This window comes from Oreochromis aureus, linkage group 15, assembly GCF_013358895.1.
Source record: "Oreochromis aureus strain Israel breed Guangdong linkage group 15, ZZ_aureus, whole genome shotgun sequence".
Classification (NCBI taxonomy): domain Eukaryota; kingdom Metazoa; phylum Chordata; class Actinopteri; order Cichliformes; family Cichlidae; genus Oreochromis; species Oreochromis aureus.
Genome location: NC_052956.1, coordinates 20,895,774 through 20,917,519, shown reverse-complemented (window position 1 = coordinate 20,917,519; position 21,746 = coordinate 20,895,774). Strand labels below are relative to the sequence as shown.

The 21,746-nt window shown below is 37.8% G+C and overlaps 1 protein-coding gene and 2 long non-coding RNA genes across 5 annotated transcripts in view; all 3 read left to right on the top strand.

Annotated features, from left to right (window-relative positions):
* LOC120433339 overlaps positions 1 to 16,436 on the top strand; it is a 30,525-nt gene extending 14,089 nt beyond the window's left edge. The window contains exons 1-9 of one of the 3 annotated variants that reach the window (XM_039599460.1): positions 2,992 to 3,106; positions 3,291 to 3,641; positions 3,798 to 4,070; positions 13,291 to 13,365; positions 13,908 to 13,994; positions 14,069 to 14,097; positions 14,249 to 14,305; positions 15,269 to 15,328; positions 16,024 to 16,436. In XM_039599460.1, the coding sequence (XP_039455394.1) occupies positions 3,046 to 3,106; positions 3,291 to 3,641; positions 3,798 to 4,070; positions 13,291 to 13,365; positions 13,908 to 13,994; positions 14,069 to 14,097; positions 14,249 to 14,305; positions 15,269 to 15,328; positions 16,024 to 16,146 (1,116 nt within the window). In that variant the 5' untranslated portion in view covers positions 2,992 to 3,045 and the 3' untranslated portion in view covers positions 16,147 to 16,436. Of the gene's footprint in view, positions 1 to 2,991; positions 3,107 to 3,290; positions 3,642 to 3,797; positions 4,083 to 13,290; positions 13,366 to 13,907; positions 13,995 to 14,068; positions 14,098 to 14,248; positions 14,306 to 15,268; positions 15,329 to 16,023 lie in introns of those variants that run through there. The other 2 variants (XM_039599462.1, XM_039599461.1) reach the window with 2 other exon arrangements.
* On the top strand, positions 4,412 to 6,467 carry LOC120433341. The gene is made up of 4 exons (XR_005608502.1): positions 4,412 to 4,472; positions 5,129 to 5,221; positions 5,298 to 5,326; positions 5,613 to 6,467. It is a non-coding gene; the product is annotated as an uncharacterized LOC120433341 (long non-coding RNA).
* On the top strand, positions 11,091 to 12,478 carry LOC120433340. Its single transcript, XR_005608501.1, has 3 exons — positions 11,091 to 11,237; positions 11,326 to 12,019; positions 12,217 to 12,478. It is a non-coding gene; the product is annotated as an uncharacterized LOC120433340 (long non-coding RNA).
* Positions 16,437 to 21,746: the final 5,310 nt, after the last annotated feature.

The window sequence follows — 21,746 nt, the reverse complement described above, 5'->3', positions numbered from 1 at the left end:
GGTTGTGGTTATTAGACTAACACCTCCAGAGCTCTGCTGCTGTGGCCACATTCTTACTAAAAATAAAACCCTCCTAAAATGCCATTATTAGATGAACAGTGATGACCATGTGGTTTCAGACTTGTATGCTGTATTTTCCTATAGCTGCAACTCTATAATTAGGCAATCTCTCAGACATAAAGAGGACATGTTGTGGTGGTTGAGGAGTTTGACCTTGCAAGTACATGTTGTTTTGTGCTGTCTGTTTTGTGATATGTAAAGAAAAGTGTGCTGCATTTATTGGAAACATTTATCTTAACTGATGATCTTCACACATTCAATTTCCTTAGTCATCTTTTTATGTCCATGTTGTCATTGTCACAAATATGCCACATGAGTGGACCCAGTGTCAACCATAATGCGCAATTTCTCCTACAAAAATTGTAATACCACGGATAAAAAATGCTGAATATCAAAAATGTGAAAAAATGATGTACATGAGCAAAAGAGACAACTTACTAAAGTTTGCTGAAGTTGTAATTAGGAAGTGACGTCTCACTAATCACAAACAGTCTTAAAGAGTCATCATTTGAGAGACTGACAGTCAAGAAGAAGAAAGACGTGAGACAGAGAAGCAAAATGGATGAATTCAGATGGATTCAAATGTTTTTATGTCTGATTTATGTTGCATCTTTATAGATGTCTTTATTATTTAGTGTGGTGAAGAGAGGATAGGAAAGCAGGAGAGAGAGAAAAAAGTGGGGAAGACACGCAGCTAACTGTCAGGCTGCTGCATTTGACTTTGTGGCATAATGTCACCTGCTTAGCTTGTGAGCTAAACTAGTGCTCAGGCTACAGGAAACATTTTAATGACAGGAAAACTAAATGTTATCAATATTACAATCACTTAACTGCAAATTAATGAAAAAGCAGATCATCCATGTTTTAGAGGAGCATTGGACATGTTTATAAGATTGTTTCTAAAAGTTTCTTCAATCTTCTCAACAGTATCTGAAAATGAAAAATCAATTTTTATGAAAGTTGGAGATGATGTCACTCTGCTTTATGTAAATGTGACAGATGAGCAGAATAACTGTGATGGTACTTAGTGGACCTTTACTCCAACAAAGAAACAGTAGAGCTGATCACACTTGGACAGATTGGTGAAGAAGCCAAAACCAAATCAGACAGACTGAGTGTTACAGCGAACTGTTCTCTGGTTATAAAGAAGCTCACAGTCGATGATGTTGGTCTTTGTTGCTATCAACAATACAAAGTCAAATAGAAACCTGAACTCACACTCTGGTTTAACTCTGTTATTACCTGTGAGCATTTAAAACAGGATTTTTTTTTTTAGCTCAAACTCTTCTTGGAACAAAAACAGTAATCACAATGAAACTGATTAAGATAACATGAGTAATTTGTCTGTGGTTATCTTACAATATATCATTATGTTCACCAGTGACTGACCATACAAGCTGATTTTTAACTGCTCCGTGTTGACATGTGCAGAGTGTGATCACACAGTGTTCCAAAATGTCACCATAGTAACTGAAACTGACACATTCAGCCCTCAGGTATGGAAACAGGTGAGATCATGTTTTATGTTGTGTTACTGAATTTCATTCATCTGAATAAAAAACATTTTTTATTCATTTTTATTCTTTGTTGCAGGTGAAATTGTACTGCAGAACAAATTAATAATTGTCACAGTTCAGTTCTGTTAATCACACCTACATCAGCTTCTTCCAAGACTTTTCTCATTTCCATAATTTGTTCCTTCTCGTTTTGTTCCTCCTGTGACTCAGTTTTTACTTTCAGGGTAAAAATTCATTTCAGTCAAACTTCATATTTAATTGACATCACTTCAAACTGAGGCTCCAAAGCAAAGGATGTTTCATTTCATTAAACACTTGTTGCCTCAACTTCTTTCTACTTGTGTCTCTTTCTCACCCTCCAACTTACATTTCCATGCTTAGTTGGAGGAGTTTAGATGGAAGGAGACAAGTCAAAGATGTAGGAAATGAAAATGGGCAGTTTTTCAGTCAGCTCTCCTCAATCTATCTGATCTCGAGTTCCACTCATTTTCTCTGAACTTTTCAAGCTGTTTTTTTGTTTGTTGCACATTTCTTCACAACGTGTTTGAGCCTTTTCCTTCTGCTTGAAGACAATTTCTCTTTTTACATCCACCAAGAAACCACATACAGACTGTTTCTGTGCATTCAGGCCCTCCTTTCTGATCTCTAACATACATGTGACAATAAATACTTCATGTTTCTGTACATTTTTTAACTGTAACTTAAGAAATAAATTGATATTTGAAGTGAGAGAACAGATAGTTGGGTGGAGAGAGAGGCTCAGAGGCTTCATCAGTGTTTTAATCATTTGTGTTTCTGATGTTTATCTGATCATCATTACAGAGTCAAACATCCAGAGCTCTGCTGCTGCTGCTGCAGTTCCCTCACTCTCACAGAAACACTTTTTCTCAGAAAGAAATTGCTTCATGTTAACAATGAGGAAGAGGAGGGTCTCAGTCCACTAAAATATCTTATCTGCTGTATTTTCTATAGCTGCAGTTGGATATCTTCATCTCTTAGACATCAGCCTGCATGTAGGAGTTTGATGCTTCGACTGTTTGTTCTTATGTGCTGTCTGTTTTCTAACAAGCTCTGTTAAAACAAAGAGGATGGAAACATTTATCTTTACTAACAATCTTCACACATTCATCGTCCTCAGTCTTCTTTTTTAATTTCATGGTGTCAAACACGTCATTGTCACAAATGAACACAATGTGCACCTGCTGAGTCTTCTTATCATTTCTCTTTAGAATAGTTTTTCTTTATAAAAAATGCATTCATGAATTTCAGAGATGTAAATAGCTGATGAACCCCTCTATGAAACATAAACATCAACAAAACAGGGAAAGATCTGATAATTACTAAAGTTGTGGTGAGGATGTGACGACTGACAAATAACAGGAAGTACAAACAGTCTTAAAGAGTCAACAGTTCAGAGACTGTGACAGTCGAGATCGAGAACAAGAAAGAAGTGAGACAGAGAAGCACGATGGATGAATTCAGATGGATTCAAATGTTTTTATGTCTGATGCTGATGATTCAGATTGCAGGTAAGAATACAGGAAACATTTTAAAACCAACAAAACTAAATATTGTCAATATCGTACAGTCAATAACCTTTACAGTAAATAAGTCAGCTGAGCATGCTCTGTTTATAAACTTGTGTCTAAAATGATCTTCACTCTGATTGTAAAAACTGCTGTATTCTAATTTATTTTTCATATTTCTCTTCAGTCTTCTCAACAGTATCTGTAAATGAAACATCCATGTTTATGAAAGTTGGAGATGACGTCACTCTGCTTTGTGTAAATGTGATAGATGAGCAGAATAACTGTGATGGTACTACGTGGACCTTTACTCCAAGAAACAAAGAAACAGTAGAGCTGATCGAACTTGGACAGATTGGTGAAAAAGCCCAAACTAAATCAGACAGACTGAGTGTTACAGCGAACTGTTCTCTGCTTATAAAGAAGCTCACAGTTGAGGATGTTGGTCTTTATTACTGTCAACAATACAAAGTCAAAGAAACACCATCTAAACACACTCTGGTTCATCAGTCTTTGGTTCATCTCTCTGTTATTACCTGTGAGTATTTACATCAAAATAGTTTTAACTCAAACTCTTGTTGAAATAAAAACATTAATCATATTTATAATAATTAAATAATAATTAGTTAAAGTGATTAATATATCTGTCCTGATGCACTTTTTGTGTCTCACATTATTACATTATGTTCACCAGTGACTGAACATAAGGACACTGATAAGGTGACGTTAAGCTGCTCTGTGGTGACATATGCAGAGTGTCATCACACAGTGAAGTGGCTGCTTAAAGGTCAAGCTGAGGACAAAGAGAACAAACAAATAGTGACTTCACAGACTGACTGCTCCACCACTGTGTCTATTGTGGAGAATCATTACTTATACTCATCACATCATAAAATACTGAAGTGTGAAGTGACTGATACTAAAACAGGTAAAGTGCAGCTGTTTACCTTCAGCCATCAGACCTCAGGTGAGGAAACAGGTGAGATCATGATCAACTATTTAATACGACTAAAATCAGCTAAAGCTTGAATTTACAACAGATGAAAAACATGGAAAAGTTTTATGTTGTGTTATTTCATTTATTCAGGTGACACAAAAACAACAAAGAAACCAGCCAGAAAAACTGAAACAACCACAACAATTAAGACGCTTCTAAAATCAGGTGATGTTACTAAAATTAAACTGACCACAAATATTTGTTTATTGTGCTTTAAAAGTGATCTTTTAAAGTTTTTTTAGTATCTTAAAGCACATGAAAAAATTATTATCTTTTCTTTTTGTTCCAGATGATACAACAAAAAAAAAATCCCAACTATGGAAAGTGAAAGCATGACAGCAAACAACAAACCGTCAGGAGATTCACAACATGGTAACTCAACCATGTGTTAGTAAATGAAAAGGAAAAAAATATACTGTAAAGTATATTTGACTTTTATGTTTCTATTTTAGTTTTTATATATTTTATATCAGATGTTTAATTACATTTATGTACATTTAGCTGAGTGACAGTCAGACATGTATCCTACAGGAAACATAAGATGGAAACTTTTGGTCTGAAGATGTTTTCATTTTTTGTATTAAACATAAATATTAAACTATAAATATCTGTCTCTGAATATCATGGCTGTGGGTGGAGATATATTTATTCATTTAATCATTGTCTGTCAGTAAAATCACACGTCTGAACTCAAACTTTTCTGTTCATGGGATATTTAGACAGGAATAACTGACTTTGGTTCACATAATGTAAATGAAAGCAAATGTCTCTGATCATGTGTGTCTGTATTTTCCTCTTCATATAACATTACACCAGCTGACTGTGTAAACATGGCAGCCATCTTTAGCCATTTTCCATATTTTAAACTAGAAAATGCTTTTGAATTTGAGTCCATCAAATTTCAGGTGTTTAACTTTATTGTGTACTTTACATTTAAAATATTACATAATAAATAAGTAAAATAATTTAAACAGAAAACTGCAAAGAAGTCATGTGAATAATTAGAAGTTTTGATTCACTTTTTTCAGATTTTGTATCTTTGAGGTTCATAATTGTCTCTGTGGGATTGGCAGCACTTTCAATAACAGCTGTGACAGTCAACATGTGGACAAAAACTAAAGGTAAATTTAATCATGAGAAGTTTGAATGATTTTGAATTTTCATTTTAATATTAAATTGACTTTTTTCTCATTTTAGGGAAGAAAACACAGATGGATAAAAACACAGTAAGTACAAAACTCAGTAATCCAACATAACAACTAAAACTTCTAAATGTTGTATTTCTGATACTGTAAATGACATTTCAGAGATTATTTTGAATTTGTTGAGCGAAATGTGGTTCAGCAGAGGACTGAGAGTCAGAAGTTTATAGGTGAAAGGTTGTTGGTTTGAACCCCACATGTGAGGGTTTGCTTTGGGAAAGTGGATCATTGATGCTGTCATCTGCCTTAAAATTATCACTGAAATTATTATTAAATATTTGTGATAAAGTTGTTAAGCTTGTCCCAACAGCTGACACACTGAAAGAAAACCAGCAGGATGCAAAGCAAAAGAATTTGAACAACAAATCACAAATGAACAAAACGCGACGCACCCCACTGCGCAAGGTGACGTCAGAGTGACGTTTTTATACGTCAGTCCACTGAAGGGATTGTTTTGGAACGCCAGGCGACGTCTTTTTTCTGATGTCTACTTAAAGTTAAGTGTTGATATCTGTACGGTCTCCGTGTACGGGCTATTTATAGTCCAAATTTGGTTGTGGACGACTTTTCAACGTCAAACTTAGACTCACTTTTCACGTCGTTTTTTTACTGCTTCTATGAGCTCTGTGGTCCCATGTTTCCAGAGGGTGGAGGACATGGTTTCTATAGGCCACCAGTTGATTTTTCTGTAGCTTTATTTATAGCTTTGTCTGTCTCCAGTTATCATCTGTGGCTGAGACAATGAAATGAAGTTATTAGAAAATGATCTGGAACAGTATGCCATCTGAAATTGGACCAGTTCATACCAGTTATGTATGAAGGAATGCAGAGAGGTCAGCGAGCATCTCCAGGATGGCGAGGGATCTTGAACTAAAACTAAAGTGAGCAGCTGCTCGGTGGATTTCAAGCAGATACTCCAGTTCATACATACACACTTCTACAAACTTCTCGTACTTTCCATCGCAAATTCTCACAGTCCAGCTACTGATCACAACCACATTCACTTCCTTTTACAATCATGATAAAACAGTATACTTGTAAAATTAAACCATATATATTTCAAATGCTCTTTTACAATTATTAAACACATTGTACTCCTTTTAAATAGAATTCAAATTTTTTTTCTAAATACTTTAACCATTATTATTTTAAATTTTAACATGGATTTCAGTAGGGATGGTTCTGACATAAACGGTAGTAACCAGACCGAAAAGCAGTGCACATTTCGGTGCTTTATTTCGGTGCTTGTTTTTTTCCTGAGATGTCATACACTTTGGATTCTAGCCAATCATTTTACCTTTGCAAGCGTAGTAGGCGGGCCCAGGTACATACGTTCTTTTAGAGCAGAGCTACATATTAAAAATGCCCAAGGCGAAGCGGTCAAAGTCTGGCTGTACTTCACAGCAAAAGATGCAAACTCAGCAGCCTGCAACAAGTGCTTTAAGCCCCACGCCCCGGTACCCATGAGAAAAAGGAGATCACGTTTAATCGGTTATAACACGGGGTGAGAAATATAAGTCCAGACATGTGTGGTATCCACAGAAACCTCTGAATCTCAGTTAAATTGTCATATAAACCATTTCTACAACCACCAAACTCAACGAAAACAATCCATGATTAAACGAGCAGTTATGTAAATGCGCACAAGTCCGCTAAACAAACAAAACCGAACAAGAAATTCTCCAGACTTCATGTAACCGTCTAAAGAAAAGCTGGTTATCTTCCAGAGCTATCACCAATTCCAAACACCAAGTTTCACCACACTCTGACCAAAATTCACTGAATGAGCCGCAAAAGAAGACCACAAAAACACACAGCGGCGCAAATGCACTAAGACAGAAATTGGCTTACAGTTCACATTTCCTGTGAACATTTCCTCGTTATTTTCGCTGGTAGCCGGTAGCCACATGATTATCAGCAGTTACCACGCCTACCTAGGTGCATCAGAGCCGTTTTCCGTCAACAACCTCCATTTTAGACCCACCTATAGACACGTGACTGGACAGACGTCACATGCAGTAAATTTGGGCCCACGTGGGTTTTGGCCTTGGAACGTCTGATTGGTTGAAGTAACGTGAACGTGGCATTGTTACTGTGACTCTATTGGCTCAAACAATTAAAAAGAGGTGTCAATCATGCAAATTGACCAAAAGAAACCAGAGTTACAGCCCCTCAGAGTTTAAAGGGCCAGAGGCCAATTAAGCACTCCATGCACAGAAAAGGCCCAATGCCATGTTAATGTGTGGTTAATTCTTCAAAAATGTATTTAAAAAAAAAAAAAAATTAGGCATGTTAATAAAATTAATTAATTTCTGCTCTTAAATACCTAAAACATTCAACTGGCATGGTGTCCAATTGTGTGCCAAAATTGGACATTTTTGTACAACGTCTGGATATTCATGTATTGACAGCGCTGTAATTTTTCACTGTTTCACTTTAAAAGCATAAATCTTTGCACAGAGGATGTTTATATGTTGGTACGGTTCTTATCATTTTGCAGAAGAAAAGAGACTGCTAAAAATAAAAACATAAGAGGTTTTTGGACAAAGTTTGTGTTCTCCATTCTTTAAGCACCGGTTCGAGCACCGTTTAAGCACTTAAATGGTGGTGGTGGTGAAGGGCTGGGGTGGGGACTCCCTTGCAGTCTTGATATGTGCTGCATTTTGTACTTGTGGTTGCAGTTGCAGGTCCTGGTTGGGTGGGTGGGCTCTTCTTCCACTTGCAGGGCCTGGAGCTTTGGTTCCCGGGGTCGTCCAGTTTTTGGCTGGGTTTCCTCTTCTATGGGATTGGTTTGAGCCCCCGTTGGCTGCTCCACTCTATGGGGTGGGTTAGCCTGCATCAGTAACAACCTGTGGCGGTGTCTGTACCTCAGGGGCTCTTCAATTGCTGGGTGTAGCTTGTCTCAGACTCAGACTAGATTGTCCCTTTTTGTGTGTGTTGTCAGGTGTGAAAATAACTGTGGTTGGGATGCAGTCCTATGACTTGGGACTCATCTATATGCTCTCAACTGCTATTTGCGGTAGGAGCAACAGGTGGGGGAAACAGGTGCTGCCCAAGGCACTGTGCTGCTCTGGGGCGTTGTCACTGCGAACTCAGGTTAGCAGTTCGTCGCACACTGTTGCGGGGTGTGGGGAATGGGGGTGTTTACTCAGCCAATTGGCTTTCTCCTACTGGGGTTAGTCTTCCACCTCCCACTCGTTTGTGTAGGAGATTGTACAGATAAGTGCTTGAGGTAGTGGCCTGTATGAAGGTGTGTGTGTGTGTGTGTGTGTGTGTGTGTGTGTGTGTGTGTGTGTGTGTGTGTGTGTGTGTGTGTGTGTGTGTGTGTGTGTGTGTGTGAAGCTATTTGTGTGTGTGTGTGTGTGTGTGTGTGTGTGTGTGTGTGTGTGTGTGTGTGTGTGTGTGTGTGTGTGTGTGTGTGTGTGTGTGTGTGTGTGTGTGTGTGTGTGTGTGTGTGTGTGTATCAGTCCAGTCACCGAGTGTTTAGGAGTCTGACGGTTTGAGGGAAGAAATTGTTTCGCAGTCTGGCAGTGAGGACCTGAATGCTCTGGTACTTCTTGCCAGAAGGCAGCAAAGTGAAGAGTGTGTGTGTTAGGAGGGGGTGTGGGCTGCACAGACCGTTTTTAATTACACTATAGTCATTGCAGCTAATGACATATCACCATGCACCATATAGTGGCAGGTGTGTCATTACAGGTATCCTGTAAAAACAGAAAAAAAAAAGTAACAGAAATGAATAAATAAACAGACCAAAGAAACAGAAAAACAAGAGGAGCCTGTAAAGAGTTTGTAGAGCTCATGTTGGAGAAGCAAATGTGTTTGGCACAACATCACATTCAGATCATGATTCTGAATGCAAACACTCTCAGACAAGACAGGATTTTAAAAAATAACAACATGAAAATGTATTTTTCTTAATACAATCAGATATATTTTATCTTGTTTTTGTTTATTTGACAGGAACAACATGATAGCAGCCACTATCGTTCCCACGATATCATACAATTGATTGTCCCAAAAATCAGAACAGAATTAGGAAAAAACCTTTTAAATATGCTGCCCCTGTTTCCTGGAATAATCTGCAGAAGGAACTGAAAATGTTAGAAATGGTTACGTTGTAAGTCCATCTTAAAGAAAGGAGAGAATAACTCTTTTAGTCTCTGTGATTGTTTTTAATGTTGCTCTTAATGATCTAGTTGATGTAATTATGTGATGCATGTGCTTTTGACTTTTGCTGCCATGATGCCAGGTCTCTCTTAGAAATGAGATATTTACCTGGATAAATAAAGGACTAATAATAATTTATTTGGCAGGTACATTATGATAGAGATGAAGATGTTTCAGTCAACTATGAAAATATGGGAGACTCTGCTGTTTCTATCAGACTGCACTGATCAACAACTTGCTCATAAAATCACTGCTGTTATGTTATTAGTATCATCGCATCTGGTTTTACACATTAAATGTCTTAGATATGTTAGATATTATACGTCAGTTTGAACGTGTGTGTTTTGTGTGTGTGTGTGTGTGCGTATGTGCGTATGTGTTTCATGGTATTTTTGTTTTTCAAGATGTTTTTTAAGTTTCTAATTATCTTGTATTTTGTCCAGTTTACATTTTATAACATGTCTTTAATTATCTTTGAATAGAATCTGTATAAATTTTCTGTTTATTATTGTTTATGATCATTTGATCTAAATATTAAAACAACTTTCAATCCAGTTTTAGTGTTTGCTGCAAGTGAAATTGTATTTGTGCAAAATAAATAACTATTTTCACAGTTTATCTGAAGCCATTTTTCATGTAGTACCCTTTTGTGTCCACCAGAGGTCCTCAGTCTTTCGGTCTGTGTACACTTGTTAGTCACACCTGCATCACCTTCTCCCAAGGCATTTCTCATTCCTCTAATTTGTGCCTCCTCGTTTTCTCTCCTGCATCCTCCTGCCTGTGACTCATAAAATATAAAGCATCTTTAGTACACCATGATGAGAGGACTATAATTCCCAAAAGTCATTTTTAGAAAAAAGAGAGAAAAGAGAGATCCATTCAGTGGTTGGACAGGTGCATACTTTGACGTAAAAATGCAATTCAGTCAAACGAGATGAGTCAAAGATGTACAGAATGAAAAATGGGCAGCTTTTCTTTTTTGTTTGTTTCACATTTCTTCATAAAGTGTTTGAGCTTTTTCTTCCTGCTTGACCACAGTTTCTCTTTTTTACATCCACCAAGAAACCACATACAGACTGTTTCTGTACATTCAGACCCTGCTTTCTGATCTCTAACATACATGTGAAAACAAATAATCCATGTTTCTGTACATTTTTAAACTTAAAACTTAAGAAATAACCTAATACTCATGGTGAGAGAACAGGTAGTTGGGTGGAGAGAGAGGCTCAGAGGCTTTTAACCATTTGTGTTTCTGACGTTTATCTGGTCATTATTACAGACTCAAACGTCCAGAGCTCTGCTGCTGCTGCAGCTCCCACATTCTCACCAAAACACTCCCTCTTCAGCTCTCAGAAAGAAATGACCATGTTAACAATGAGGAAGAGGAGGGTCTCAGTCCACTAACATATCTTATCTGCTGTATTTTCTATAGCTGCAGTTGGATATCTTCATCTCTTAGACATCAGCCAACATGCAGGAGTTTGACGCTTCAACTGTTTGTTCTTATGTGCTGTCTGTTTTCTAGACAAGCTCTGTTAAAACTGTCACGGTCCTCACCGGCTGATTCCGCGTTAGGCAACATGTCTTTGTTTTTGTTCTCTCTCTCCCTCTCCCTCTTTCCCCTGCCGCGGCGGTGCTCACTGCGGGCTCCGCCCCTGGCCCACGCACCTGTGCTCTTCATCACACCTGTCGCTGTTTACTGCAATCAGAAGGGCCTTTTAAGATGGCAGACCTACACTACTCGTCGCTGGAACGTTGAGCCACCCGTGTTAGTGCTTCAGCAATCTGCCTAAGTCTGTGAGTTTCTCTGCGAGCTAGAGCTAATCGGATTTTTCTGTGTGTGTGTGCGCGCGTAGATCCCCCCGGACCCGTCCCTGTACCCCCGAGTGAGCGAGAGGAACGACTGGAGGAAAAGGAGTGGGATTGTTGGCTGAGAGAGCGGAGTGTGGTTTTGGACCCTTTCCCTTCCCCTCGCACCCTGGAGCCCCGGACCCCTTCCCCAAGCACCTTGTATATATATATTCACCCGGTGACACCACTGTAAATAAACGCACTATCAGTTTCTGCAAGAGTCTCCTGGTCTGCGCCTGAGTCCGTTTACAGAACCGTGTCAAAAACAAAGAGGATGGAAACATTTATCTTTACTAACAATCTTCACACATTCATCGTCATCAGTCATATTTTTATTTTTATGGTGTCAAACACGTCATTGACACAAATGGAAACGATGTGCACCTGCTGAGTCTTCTTATCATTTCTCTTTAGAATTTTTATTTATAAGACATTGAGAGATTGAAGCTGATGGACTCTTTATTTTAAATTTTTAAAACATGAACATCAACAAAAAAGGGAAAGATCTGATAATTACTAAAGTTGTGGTGAGGATGTGACGTCTGACAAATAACAGGAAGTACAAACAGTCTTAAAGAGTCATCAGTTCAGAGACTGTGACAGTCGAGATCGAGAACAAGAAAGAAGTGAGACAGAGAAGCACGATGGATGAATTCAGATGGATTCAAATGTTTTCATGTCTGATGATTCAGATTGCAGGTAAGAATACAGGAAACATTTTAAAACCAACAAAACTGAATATTCTCAATATCGTTACAGTCAATTACCTTTACAGTAAATAAGACAGCTGAGCATGCTCTGTTTATAAACTTGTGTCTAAAATGATCTTCACTCTGACTGTAAAATCTGCTGTATTCTAATTTATTTTTCATATTTCTCTTCAATCTTCTCAACAGTATCTGTAAATGAAACATCCATGTTTATGAAAGTTGGAGATGACGTCACTCTGCCTTGTCTAAATGTGATAGATGAGCAGAATAACTGTGATGGTACTACGTGGACGTTTGCTTCAAGAAACAAACCAACAACAGTAGAGCTGATCACACTTGGACAGATTGTTGAAGAAGCTAAAACTAAATCAGACAGACTGAGTGTTACAGCGAACTGTTCTCTGCTTATAAAGAAGCTCACAGTTGAGGATGTTGGTCTTTATTACTGTCAACAATACAAAGTCAAAGAAACACCATCTAATCACACTCTGGTTCATCAGTCTTTGGTTGATCTCTCTGTTATTACCTGTGAGTATTTACATCAAAATAGTTTTAACTCAAACTCTTGTTGAAATAAAAACATTAATCATATTTATAATAATAAAATAATAATAATCAGGTAAAATGATTAAAATATCTGTCCTGATGCACTTTTTGTGTCTCACATTATTACATTATGTTCACCAGTGACTGAACATAAGGACACTGATAAGGTGAAGTTAAGCTGCTCTGTGGTGACACATGCAGAGTGTCATCACACAGTGAAGTGACTGCTTAAAGGTCAAGATGTGGACAAAGAGAACAAACAATTAGTGACTTCACAGACTGACTGCTCCACCATTGTGTCTATTCTGGAGTATAATTATTTATACTCATCACGTCATAAAATACTGAAGTGTGAAGTGACTGATACTAAAACAGGAAAAGTGCAGCTGTTTACCTTCAGCCGTCAGACCTCAGGTGAGGAAACAGGTGAGATCATGATCAACTATTTAATACGACTAAAATCAGCTAAAGCTTGAATTTACAACAGATGAAAAACATGGAAAAGTTTTATGTTGTGTTGTTTCATTTATTCAGGTGACGCAAAAACAACAAAGAAACCAGCCAGAAAAACTGAAACAACCACAACAAACAAGATGTTACTAAAATTAAACTGATAAAAAGTATTTGTTTATTTTTTAGTTTAAAGTGGCCTTTAATATGATTTACAGCACATGAAAAATACATTCTCTCTCTTTTTTTAACTTCTAATTTCAGATGATACAACAGCAACAACTGTGGAAAGTGAAAGCACGACAGCAAACAACAAATCATCTGCAGATTCACAACATGGTAGCTCAAACATGTGTCTGCAAATAAAAAGTAAAATATACTGTAATGTATATTTTACTTTTTATGTTTCTGTTTTGATTTTTATATTTTTATTCCAGTCGTTTAATTACATTTATATACATTTTGCTGAGTGACAGTCAGACATGTATCCTACAGGAAACATAAGATGCAAACTTTTGAGATTTAAGATGTTTTCACTTTTGTATTAAACATAAATATTAAACATAAATATCTGTCTCTGAATATCATGGCTGTGGGTGGAGATACATTTATTCATTTAATCGTTGTCTGTGAGAAAAATCACACAAACTCAAACGTCCCTGTTAATGGGATTTTCTTTATCTTTAAATAGAAATACACTGACTTTGGTTCACATAATGTGAATGAAAGCAAATGTCTCTGATTATGTGTGTTCGTATTTTCTTCTTCATATAACATTATACCGACTGAATGTGTAAACACAGCAGCCCACTTTAGTTATATTTTGCATATTTTAAACTAGAAAATGCTTTAGAGGCTTTTTGTTTTTCTCCTTTTGCCAGGTGTCCTGTGGTTCATCATTCCAGCTGTGGGTTTGGTCTCACTCTTGATAATAGTTGTGGTTTTCATCAGATGGAAGAGAACTAGAGGTGAGAATATTTACAGATAAAACTTGTCTGAGTTTCAAAGTGAATGTTAGAGTTGACTGTTTGTGTCTTTACAGGAAATAAAACACAGATGGATGAAGATGCTGTGAGTTTTAACATAAATAATTAAATGTTTCTTCAACTGACATTAAATAAACAACAAATCCGATCATCTCTGAGCGGTGTTAACAAGAACTAAACTGCCTTCACAGACACAGTTTACCACCTGATGTAACCAGATTATGTCTGTTTTTCAGGGACTGAGTTTAAACCCTGCAGAGACTCGGTCTGCTCCTCAAACCAGTCAGGACTCGGTGAGATCACACACTACACCCAGAGCAGAGTTACACCCACTTCTTCTTTTATCTGTTCTCTAAATGTAAATGCATGACACACTGAGACTTTGATGGTAGTGATTTTGAGGAGTGGTCTGCTTCTGAATGTGAATAAGACCAGATAGATGGCGAATGACTTCAGAAGGAAGATGATGGTTATATAACCAGTGTTTATTCTGGGACAGTATGGTTGTCTGTCTCTCTCTGTTTGCCCTGTGACAGGGCTGGGTGTACAGGGTGTACCTCACCTCTCACCCTATGGTAGCTGGGATAGGCTCCAGCCCCCCCAGTGACCCTGATAAAGATAAGCAGAAGAGAATGGATGAATGGACAATGTTGATGTGGTGGAGGAGGTACAAGTATCTGGGCATCCACATCTGGCCATTGAACAAACTGTTGCTCATTACAGTCACACTGACCTCCCTTATTTAACAGGAAGTGGAGGATGTCTTGATGCATGCTCAATCATCCAGGTAAATAAATCTCCAAAAGTTGATTCTGTTCATCTGGACGTAGCGTCTTCAGTGGGAGAAACGTTTCGTCACTCATCCAAGTGACTTCTTCAGTCTCAGCTGACTGCAGGCTTCCCCAATCTTATAAACAGTACATTTGCATAATGACTGAAACTAGCATCACTGAAGGAACAATGGGCTGGGAGGTCAGTTCCTTGATCATTAACGTTTCTCCCACTGAAAACGCTACGTCCAGATGAACAGAATCAACTTTTGGGGAAGTGGAGGATCTTCTTTAGCCGACTGATTCAGCTCTGCTGCCACAAAAAACAAAAATATTTCATACCCCTTCTACTATAATAATAATAATAATAATAATAATAATAATAATAATAATAATAATAATAATAATATTAGTTACACAAAAGTGTAAAGTATTTCTCATGTCATCATGTTAATGTGTTTGTATCTTCTTGTCTTCACTGTGCAGGTGGATGCTGAAGTTTCCTACGCTACCATCAGCTACACCAAGACCAACAATAAAGTTCAGGTAAGGTTTTGTCTTTGTGTATTTATTTATTTATTTATTTATTTATGTATTTATATTCCAAATGGCATGGGCTATACATCAGCTCTTAAACCATGCTAACGTCTGCCTGATGACCTCAGTATGACATCTGCATTATTTTCATAATCATTTGTCAGCATTGTTAACATGGTGTAGTGTATTAATCTTTGTGTGTCATTGTGAAGTCATGTAATGCACATTTGGTGTGACTCTGACTTGATCTACATCCAAACTAAATCAGCTCAAGCTGTCATTGGTATCGACCATCGTGGACTAGAAAGAAAGACCAACAGAACCAATTACATATTCACTTCCTTCGAGCAGAGAACTATTTGAATAAAAGACAACAGTATATCTGTCAAGGCGCTGGATAATAATGAAAACGGGCCATCTCAAAAACATATTAATGTGCAATTTGTCCAAACTGTGATTCGAATTTAAACTTACATGTTAAAGTTAACTGAGCTGCAGCAAACATGTGAGTACAAAAGACTTGATGGACGACTTTAGCATGGGCAAAGAAAGAATGATTATATTTTGGAGGTGATCCACATCACTGTCTTTAAAACTGAGACACTGAAAATAGAAGGATGTAATTTCTAAGCGCCCTTCCAGTTCTTCCATCAAAGTGCTTATCCACTGCAGGGTCACAGTGTTATGTTGCTTTTGTTTTCCAGGTTCGGGGTGATGATGAAAGTGATGAAGTGACCTACAGCACTGTGAAGGCTCATTCCTCTTCTGCTGCAGCCACTGCTGATCCCAGCAGCCTCTACTCTACTGTCACTTTTCCACTCACATAGTTAAAGTTGACAAAAAGGACTCGCATTTAAGTTAAAGACTAATTTTGTTTTGTGTTTGCATACAGCAGATATGTAGCAACATGCTAATTAACATAAATGTTTAGATAGATACCATAATTATAAAAAATATTGGGTTTCAAATCCAGAATCATGTCTTTATATCCTCCATTAAAACTATGTAACTAAATGTAAATAGAAACTTTTTCTTAATTTTCTTGATGAAATCAGACCAGTGTGTTTCCATAATGTGATCCAAGTGTGAATATCTAAATGCAAACAAACCAAAAGCCTTGCATAGATATTAATGATGTTGTTATATGTTTATATTTTATGATATTTCAGAGGAAAAAAAACTTTTCTGCAAACATTTTTGTAACTTACCAAGAAATAAAATTGGCCCTAGTTAGTGCAGCAGAAGACATGTGGAGGTTGAAATTTAATTTAACCCTGGTTACACTTGCTGTTCAGTTTAAAATGGTAAATGGCCTGTATTTATATAGCGCTTTACTAGTCCCTAAGGACCCCAAAGCGCTTTACACATCCAGTCATCCACCCATTCACACACACATTCACACACACATTCACACACTGGTGATGGCAAGCTATATTGTAGGCACAGCCACCCTGGGGCGCACTGACAGAGGCGAGGCTGCCGGACACTGGCGCCACCGGGCCCTCTGACCACCACCAGTAGGCAACGGGTGAAGTGTCTGAGCTGAGCTGATTGGTTATGTCTGCACCTATGAATGCTTAGCTAAAGGGTTCCACTTCCATATTTCCCCACATGCTTACATCTGTAGACACAGATGGATGAAGATCCTGTGAGGTTTACTATATATAATTAAATATTTCTTCAACTGACATTAAATAAACAACAAATCCGATCATCTCTGAGCGGTGTTAACAAGAACTAAACTGCCTTCACAGACACAGTTTACCACCTGATGTAACCAGATTATGTCTGTTTTTCAGGGCCTGAGTTTAAACCCTGCAGAGACTCGGTCTGCTCCTCGAGCCAGTCAGCTCTCAGTGAGATCACACACTACACCCAGAGTTAAAACCACTTCTTCTTCTTCTCTAATTCACTAGCTGGGCCCACGTCCTCATTTTAGGTTTGACAGCGTTTTAGTAGGTAAAGGTGAATGCTTGGACATGAATTGAGCTGCGGTTTGGGGAAGGCCTCGGAGGGGACTGACGACGGCTCCCGGTCCTTGCAGATCCTCATGTACTAAATAGGAGTGAAGAAGTTAAAGAATTGAGAACAAGGAGGGAGGGTGGGGCACGTAACCCGAAGGAGCGTGTTTGGAGGCGTGGTCCTGCTCCTGAAATTCCGATACATAATCTCCAATTAAGTTAGAAATGCATAAGACCGACTAAGAAAGCATACAACAGATAAAGAAGTTAGACAATGTAGCTGTAGAACAGTGCAACAGACCATGAAATGCAAAATCTTTAGTCAGAGTTAAAAACAAACATTTTGAGACATCATTTATGAGATATACCATGACACGGATACGAGGTAAAGACTTTAAAGGGTTGAATGTTTGAAGAGTTGCTGTTGTCACATGACACAGTGTCACATATTACTGAGGAGTCAGGACGTTCTCGTCTTGACTGTGTAGGCGGATCCTGAAGTTTCGTACGCCACCGTCAGCTACACCAAGAACGCCATCGGTAACACCAGGGTCAGGTGTTTTTCTTCTTCTTCTTTTTTTATATGTTCTGTAGTGTCATAGTTATAAAGTTAAACTTGTATGTAGAAGTGATGACAGGAGGCTTGTTTGTTTTAAGGTTGTTTTTGATTTTGTTTTTTGTCCTTTGCTTCCCTCTACTGACGTGTTCTACATCTAGCTGTTCACTGGAAAACTAATGTTGTAGTGCAACCCCATTATCAAAAAATGATGCTGCAATAAATAAATAAATACAGATTAAAAACTAAATAAAGTTATATTTTATTCATAAAACAAAACAAAAAAACATATCAAATGTTTAAACTGCTACATGACCCACAACGTTCAAAGTCACGGTCCAAGGGCTTTGTGTTGCATTTGAGTTTTGAATCTGTCTCTGTCATTCTAGTAATGCTGAGCTTTAGTTTTTGTTGTATTATTTGAGTGCTTTACTTCCCTGGTCCTGCATTTAATTTTCTTGAATTCTTGGTTTTTATTTAGTGTTGGTGCCTATTTTGAGAATTTCTTCTTGTGTTTCTAGTTCCCTCGTGTTCCCTCGGTCTCATCTATGTGCTTGTATCCTCTGTTATCATGTTTAGCCCTGTCTTTTCTTTATTTCCTGTTTTAGTTAGTTAGTTAGCTTTCCTTTAGTCGTCCTATTTAGCCAAATAAAATAACTCTCTTTGCTCTGTTTTTCCTGCATTTGTGTCCTGTTCACATCGACTCTATGACATTCACTTGTCAGTATTCCTTTCATTAAATTTAATATGTAATATAAGTGTATATGTCTTTTAACCCATTTGTTTAACGTCTTTCTTTATTGAAGAGAGATATTTTATATTGTATGAAATCACTAAACTGATCAACCAACACAATAGAAGCACCTGTTTATTTTATTATTGTTATTGTTTACTTTATACTCAAAAACATTACTAACCCTCAAAATCATCAAGAACTTATTTCGACTTTAAAGGTTTATTCATTCAAATAATTTATCATTATAGAATGTGTTTGGTTAGGGTGACCAACCGTCTCTTTTCCCCGGACTTGTCCACTTTCACGTTCTGTCCGGGCGTCCGGGGATTTTCGAGATTGATAAAAATGTCCGGGTTTTCCTAGGCCTACAGAGGACCCATGTGTGAGACGTCATCCCCGAGCTGCTGCTTTGTGAGCGCTTGTTCTGCGCTCACAGAGGGGACAGACAGCACGTAGCAACACGCCTAATGATGTTTAAAAGATCTCAAAGCGCAACTCCTTTTTTTGCACTTGTTGACTTGTAAAAGCCTATATGACATTTTTTATTTCACAATTCATTAACCGCACAGAGAAGGCATCATGTTAAATATGTTAAATATGTTTCTTTAAGCAAGTTCTTCATGACTGAGCCAAGTGTCCTCTTTTTTGGAAATCAAAATATGTCACCCGTTTGGTCTATACCTGAATATATACCAAACAAATAAATTTCATTTGACCAGATTACATTAAATTTAATATTTTAAATTTTATTTGTGTGACAAAATTACATGCTAAAAGTTACATATATTTAAATTAATCAAAGTCAGCATCTCAGGCACATTTTGTTTGTTTTTACACGTTTGTATGTATTTATGTTAAATCACGTGTCAGACAGCTTCACTTTTGTTTCTCAGGTTCAGGATGTTAACATTTGAAATTGGAAACATGTAAGTGGAACAAACATGTAAAAACATGAGAAATCAGGAAGGGGCAAAAAAAAAAAGCATTTTGCTAAAAAAAGATTTACAGCAGAAGTTTTTTGCACTGCATTTTAAAATGAAGATATATTGCATTTATTTACAATTAAAGACACACAGAGCAGAAAGTGTGTTACTGTTTTACATCCACAGACACACAAGAAAAGAAGCAGGCAACATGAGGTCAAGTTATGGCAATTTTATTTGTGTATTTCAGTAGATGTATTCAGAATAGAGTTTTAAAAAAAAAGACACAAACATCCCAAGTAAAGTTTGGGGGATTTTAGGAGGAAGTGAGTTAAAGGTGAGAGGTGAGGGTAGAGAAGATGAGCGAGACAGAGAGAAGAAGAAGGATGGGGTGAAAGAAAGGTGGAGACAGGGGAAGGAGGAAGAAACTATTGATCTCCTTAAACTTGACGCTGCTGGGTCAGTTTTTTCTCAGCAGTCTGCTCCAGAATCCCCTCCTGTTCTCCGCTTTCTTTTCTTTTGTCTTCAGCTCCTTCAAGGTTTTCTTGAGCTGCCCTCGGCGTCTTCAAATTTTTTCTTTCAGCTGCTGTTTGGCCAGTTTCACTTTCTGTTTGAGGAGCTCTTTAGCTTCCTTTTTCTGCTTTTTATTTCTTTAAGTGCATCCTTGCAGTCTTTTTTGGTCACCGGAGAGCCTGTCATTTCTTTCTTGAGTACCTTCACCTCAATTTTCTCTTCTGCAACTTCTTCTCGCACTTTCATCAGTTCTTTCTTCAGAGTCTCACTTTCCTGTTTTGCCTCCCATTTTCCATGTGTCTCTTTTTCAAGTGCTTCCTGTGTTTCCAGCAACTTCTTCTTAATGTTTTGAGTGTAACTCTTTGTATTTTCCATTTCTTTCTTTGCTTCCTGTATTTTAATTTTCTCTTCCTCCAACACTTTTTGGGTTTCCAACAAATCTTTCTTCATATTTCCAATCTCATTTTCTGCCTCATGTTTACGTTTTTTCTCCTCTTCAAGTTGTTGCTTTAAATGCACTAATTCCTTCCTCAGTATTTCAGCTTCAGCCATTGCATTTTCAGCTTCTTGTGTTGCCGACTGCATTTTCCTTTTTCCTCTTCAAAAGCTTCCTGCACCTCCTGTAATTCCTGCATCACATTTTCTGCCTCCTTCTTTGCAGTTTGATATTTATTTTTGGCTTCTTCTGCTGTGGTTTCTCTTCCTCCAATGCTTTTTCAGCTTCCAACAGTTCTTTCTTCATGTTTTCATTCTCATTTTCTGCCTGTTGTTTTCCCATTTTCTCTCCTTTAAGTTTTACACCCACATGCAGTAATTCCTGCAATACTACTTCAGTTTCAAACTTTGAATTTTTAGCTTCTTGTCTTGATTTTTCTGCCTCTTCTTTTAATTTGACATTTTCAGCCTGTATTATTTGAAATTCTTCTTGAAGGTTAAGTCGACTTCACTGTACTGTATGGTGAAGCACTCACATATCCTCTTCTCGATCTCCCTTGATTCATTTTGGCCTTTTAAAGAAAAGAACCAACTTATTGTAGAGAAGTGAAGTGAAGTTTTCGATGGTTTTTTATCTTCAACTGTGGTTTGTCCTGCACAGAGATGCTGCTGTAGATGTGTCTCTAGCTGTGTCTGGATAAAATGAAAAATGCTGTAACTAAGTGCTTGTGTTGCACAGTTCTACTAAACATTCCATCTCATGCATGCTCCGCCCACATGGTCAGGAATGTCAGGTGCTGCATCACCAAATGCTGCTCCCGTTGCCTAGCAATAACAGCTGTTCACTTTTTGGGGTCTGGTTCATTATTTAATAAAGAAAACATGTCCAAGTATTGCAACCATGGTGCTGAGGCTCAGCGCATATTCTAGCCTGCTGTGTGGGTGGCCAGCTAGAAATCACTGGTGGGCAACATGAGTGAGGAGAAAACTGGAGCAGCCAAGCAGGGAGCTGCAGGTTGCTGGTTTGAGTCTCTGTTCAGATGCTGGTGTCTCTCTCTCTGAGATGTTTGCAAAGAGTCCCAGATAAAAGAATAAGGATAATAAACAAACACGTGACTAAACTAACAATTATGACACTGATGTGTTTCATGTGTAGCAGGATGGCCTCTATACAGCAGTCGCTGCAAGCATCCACATCAGCACACTTACTTTTCTTTAAGCAGGCGTGCTGGGGTCCTCCTAAAGAAAGTTTGAGAATTTTGTGTGAGTTTTTTCATTGAGTCAAATTCCAGCATTTTATTAG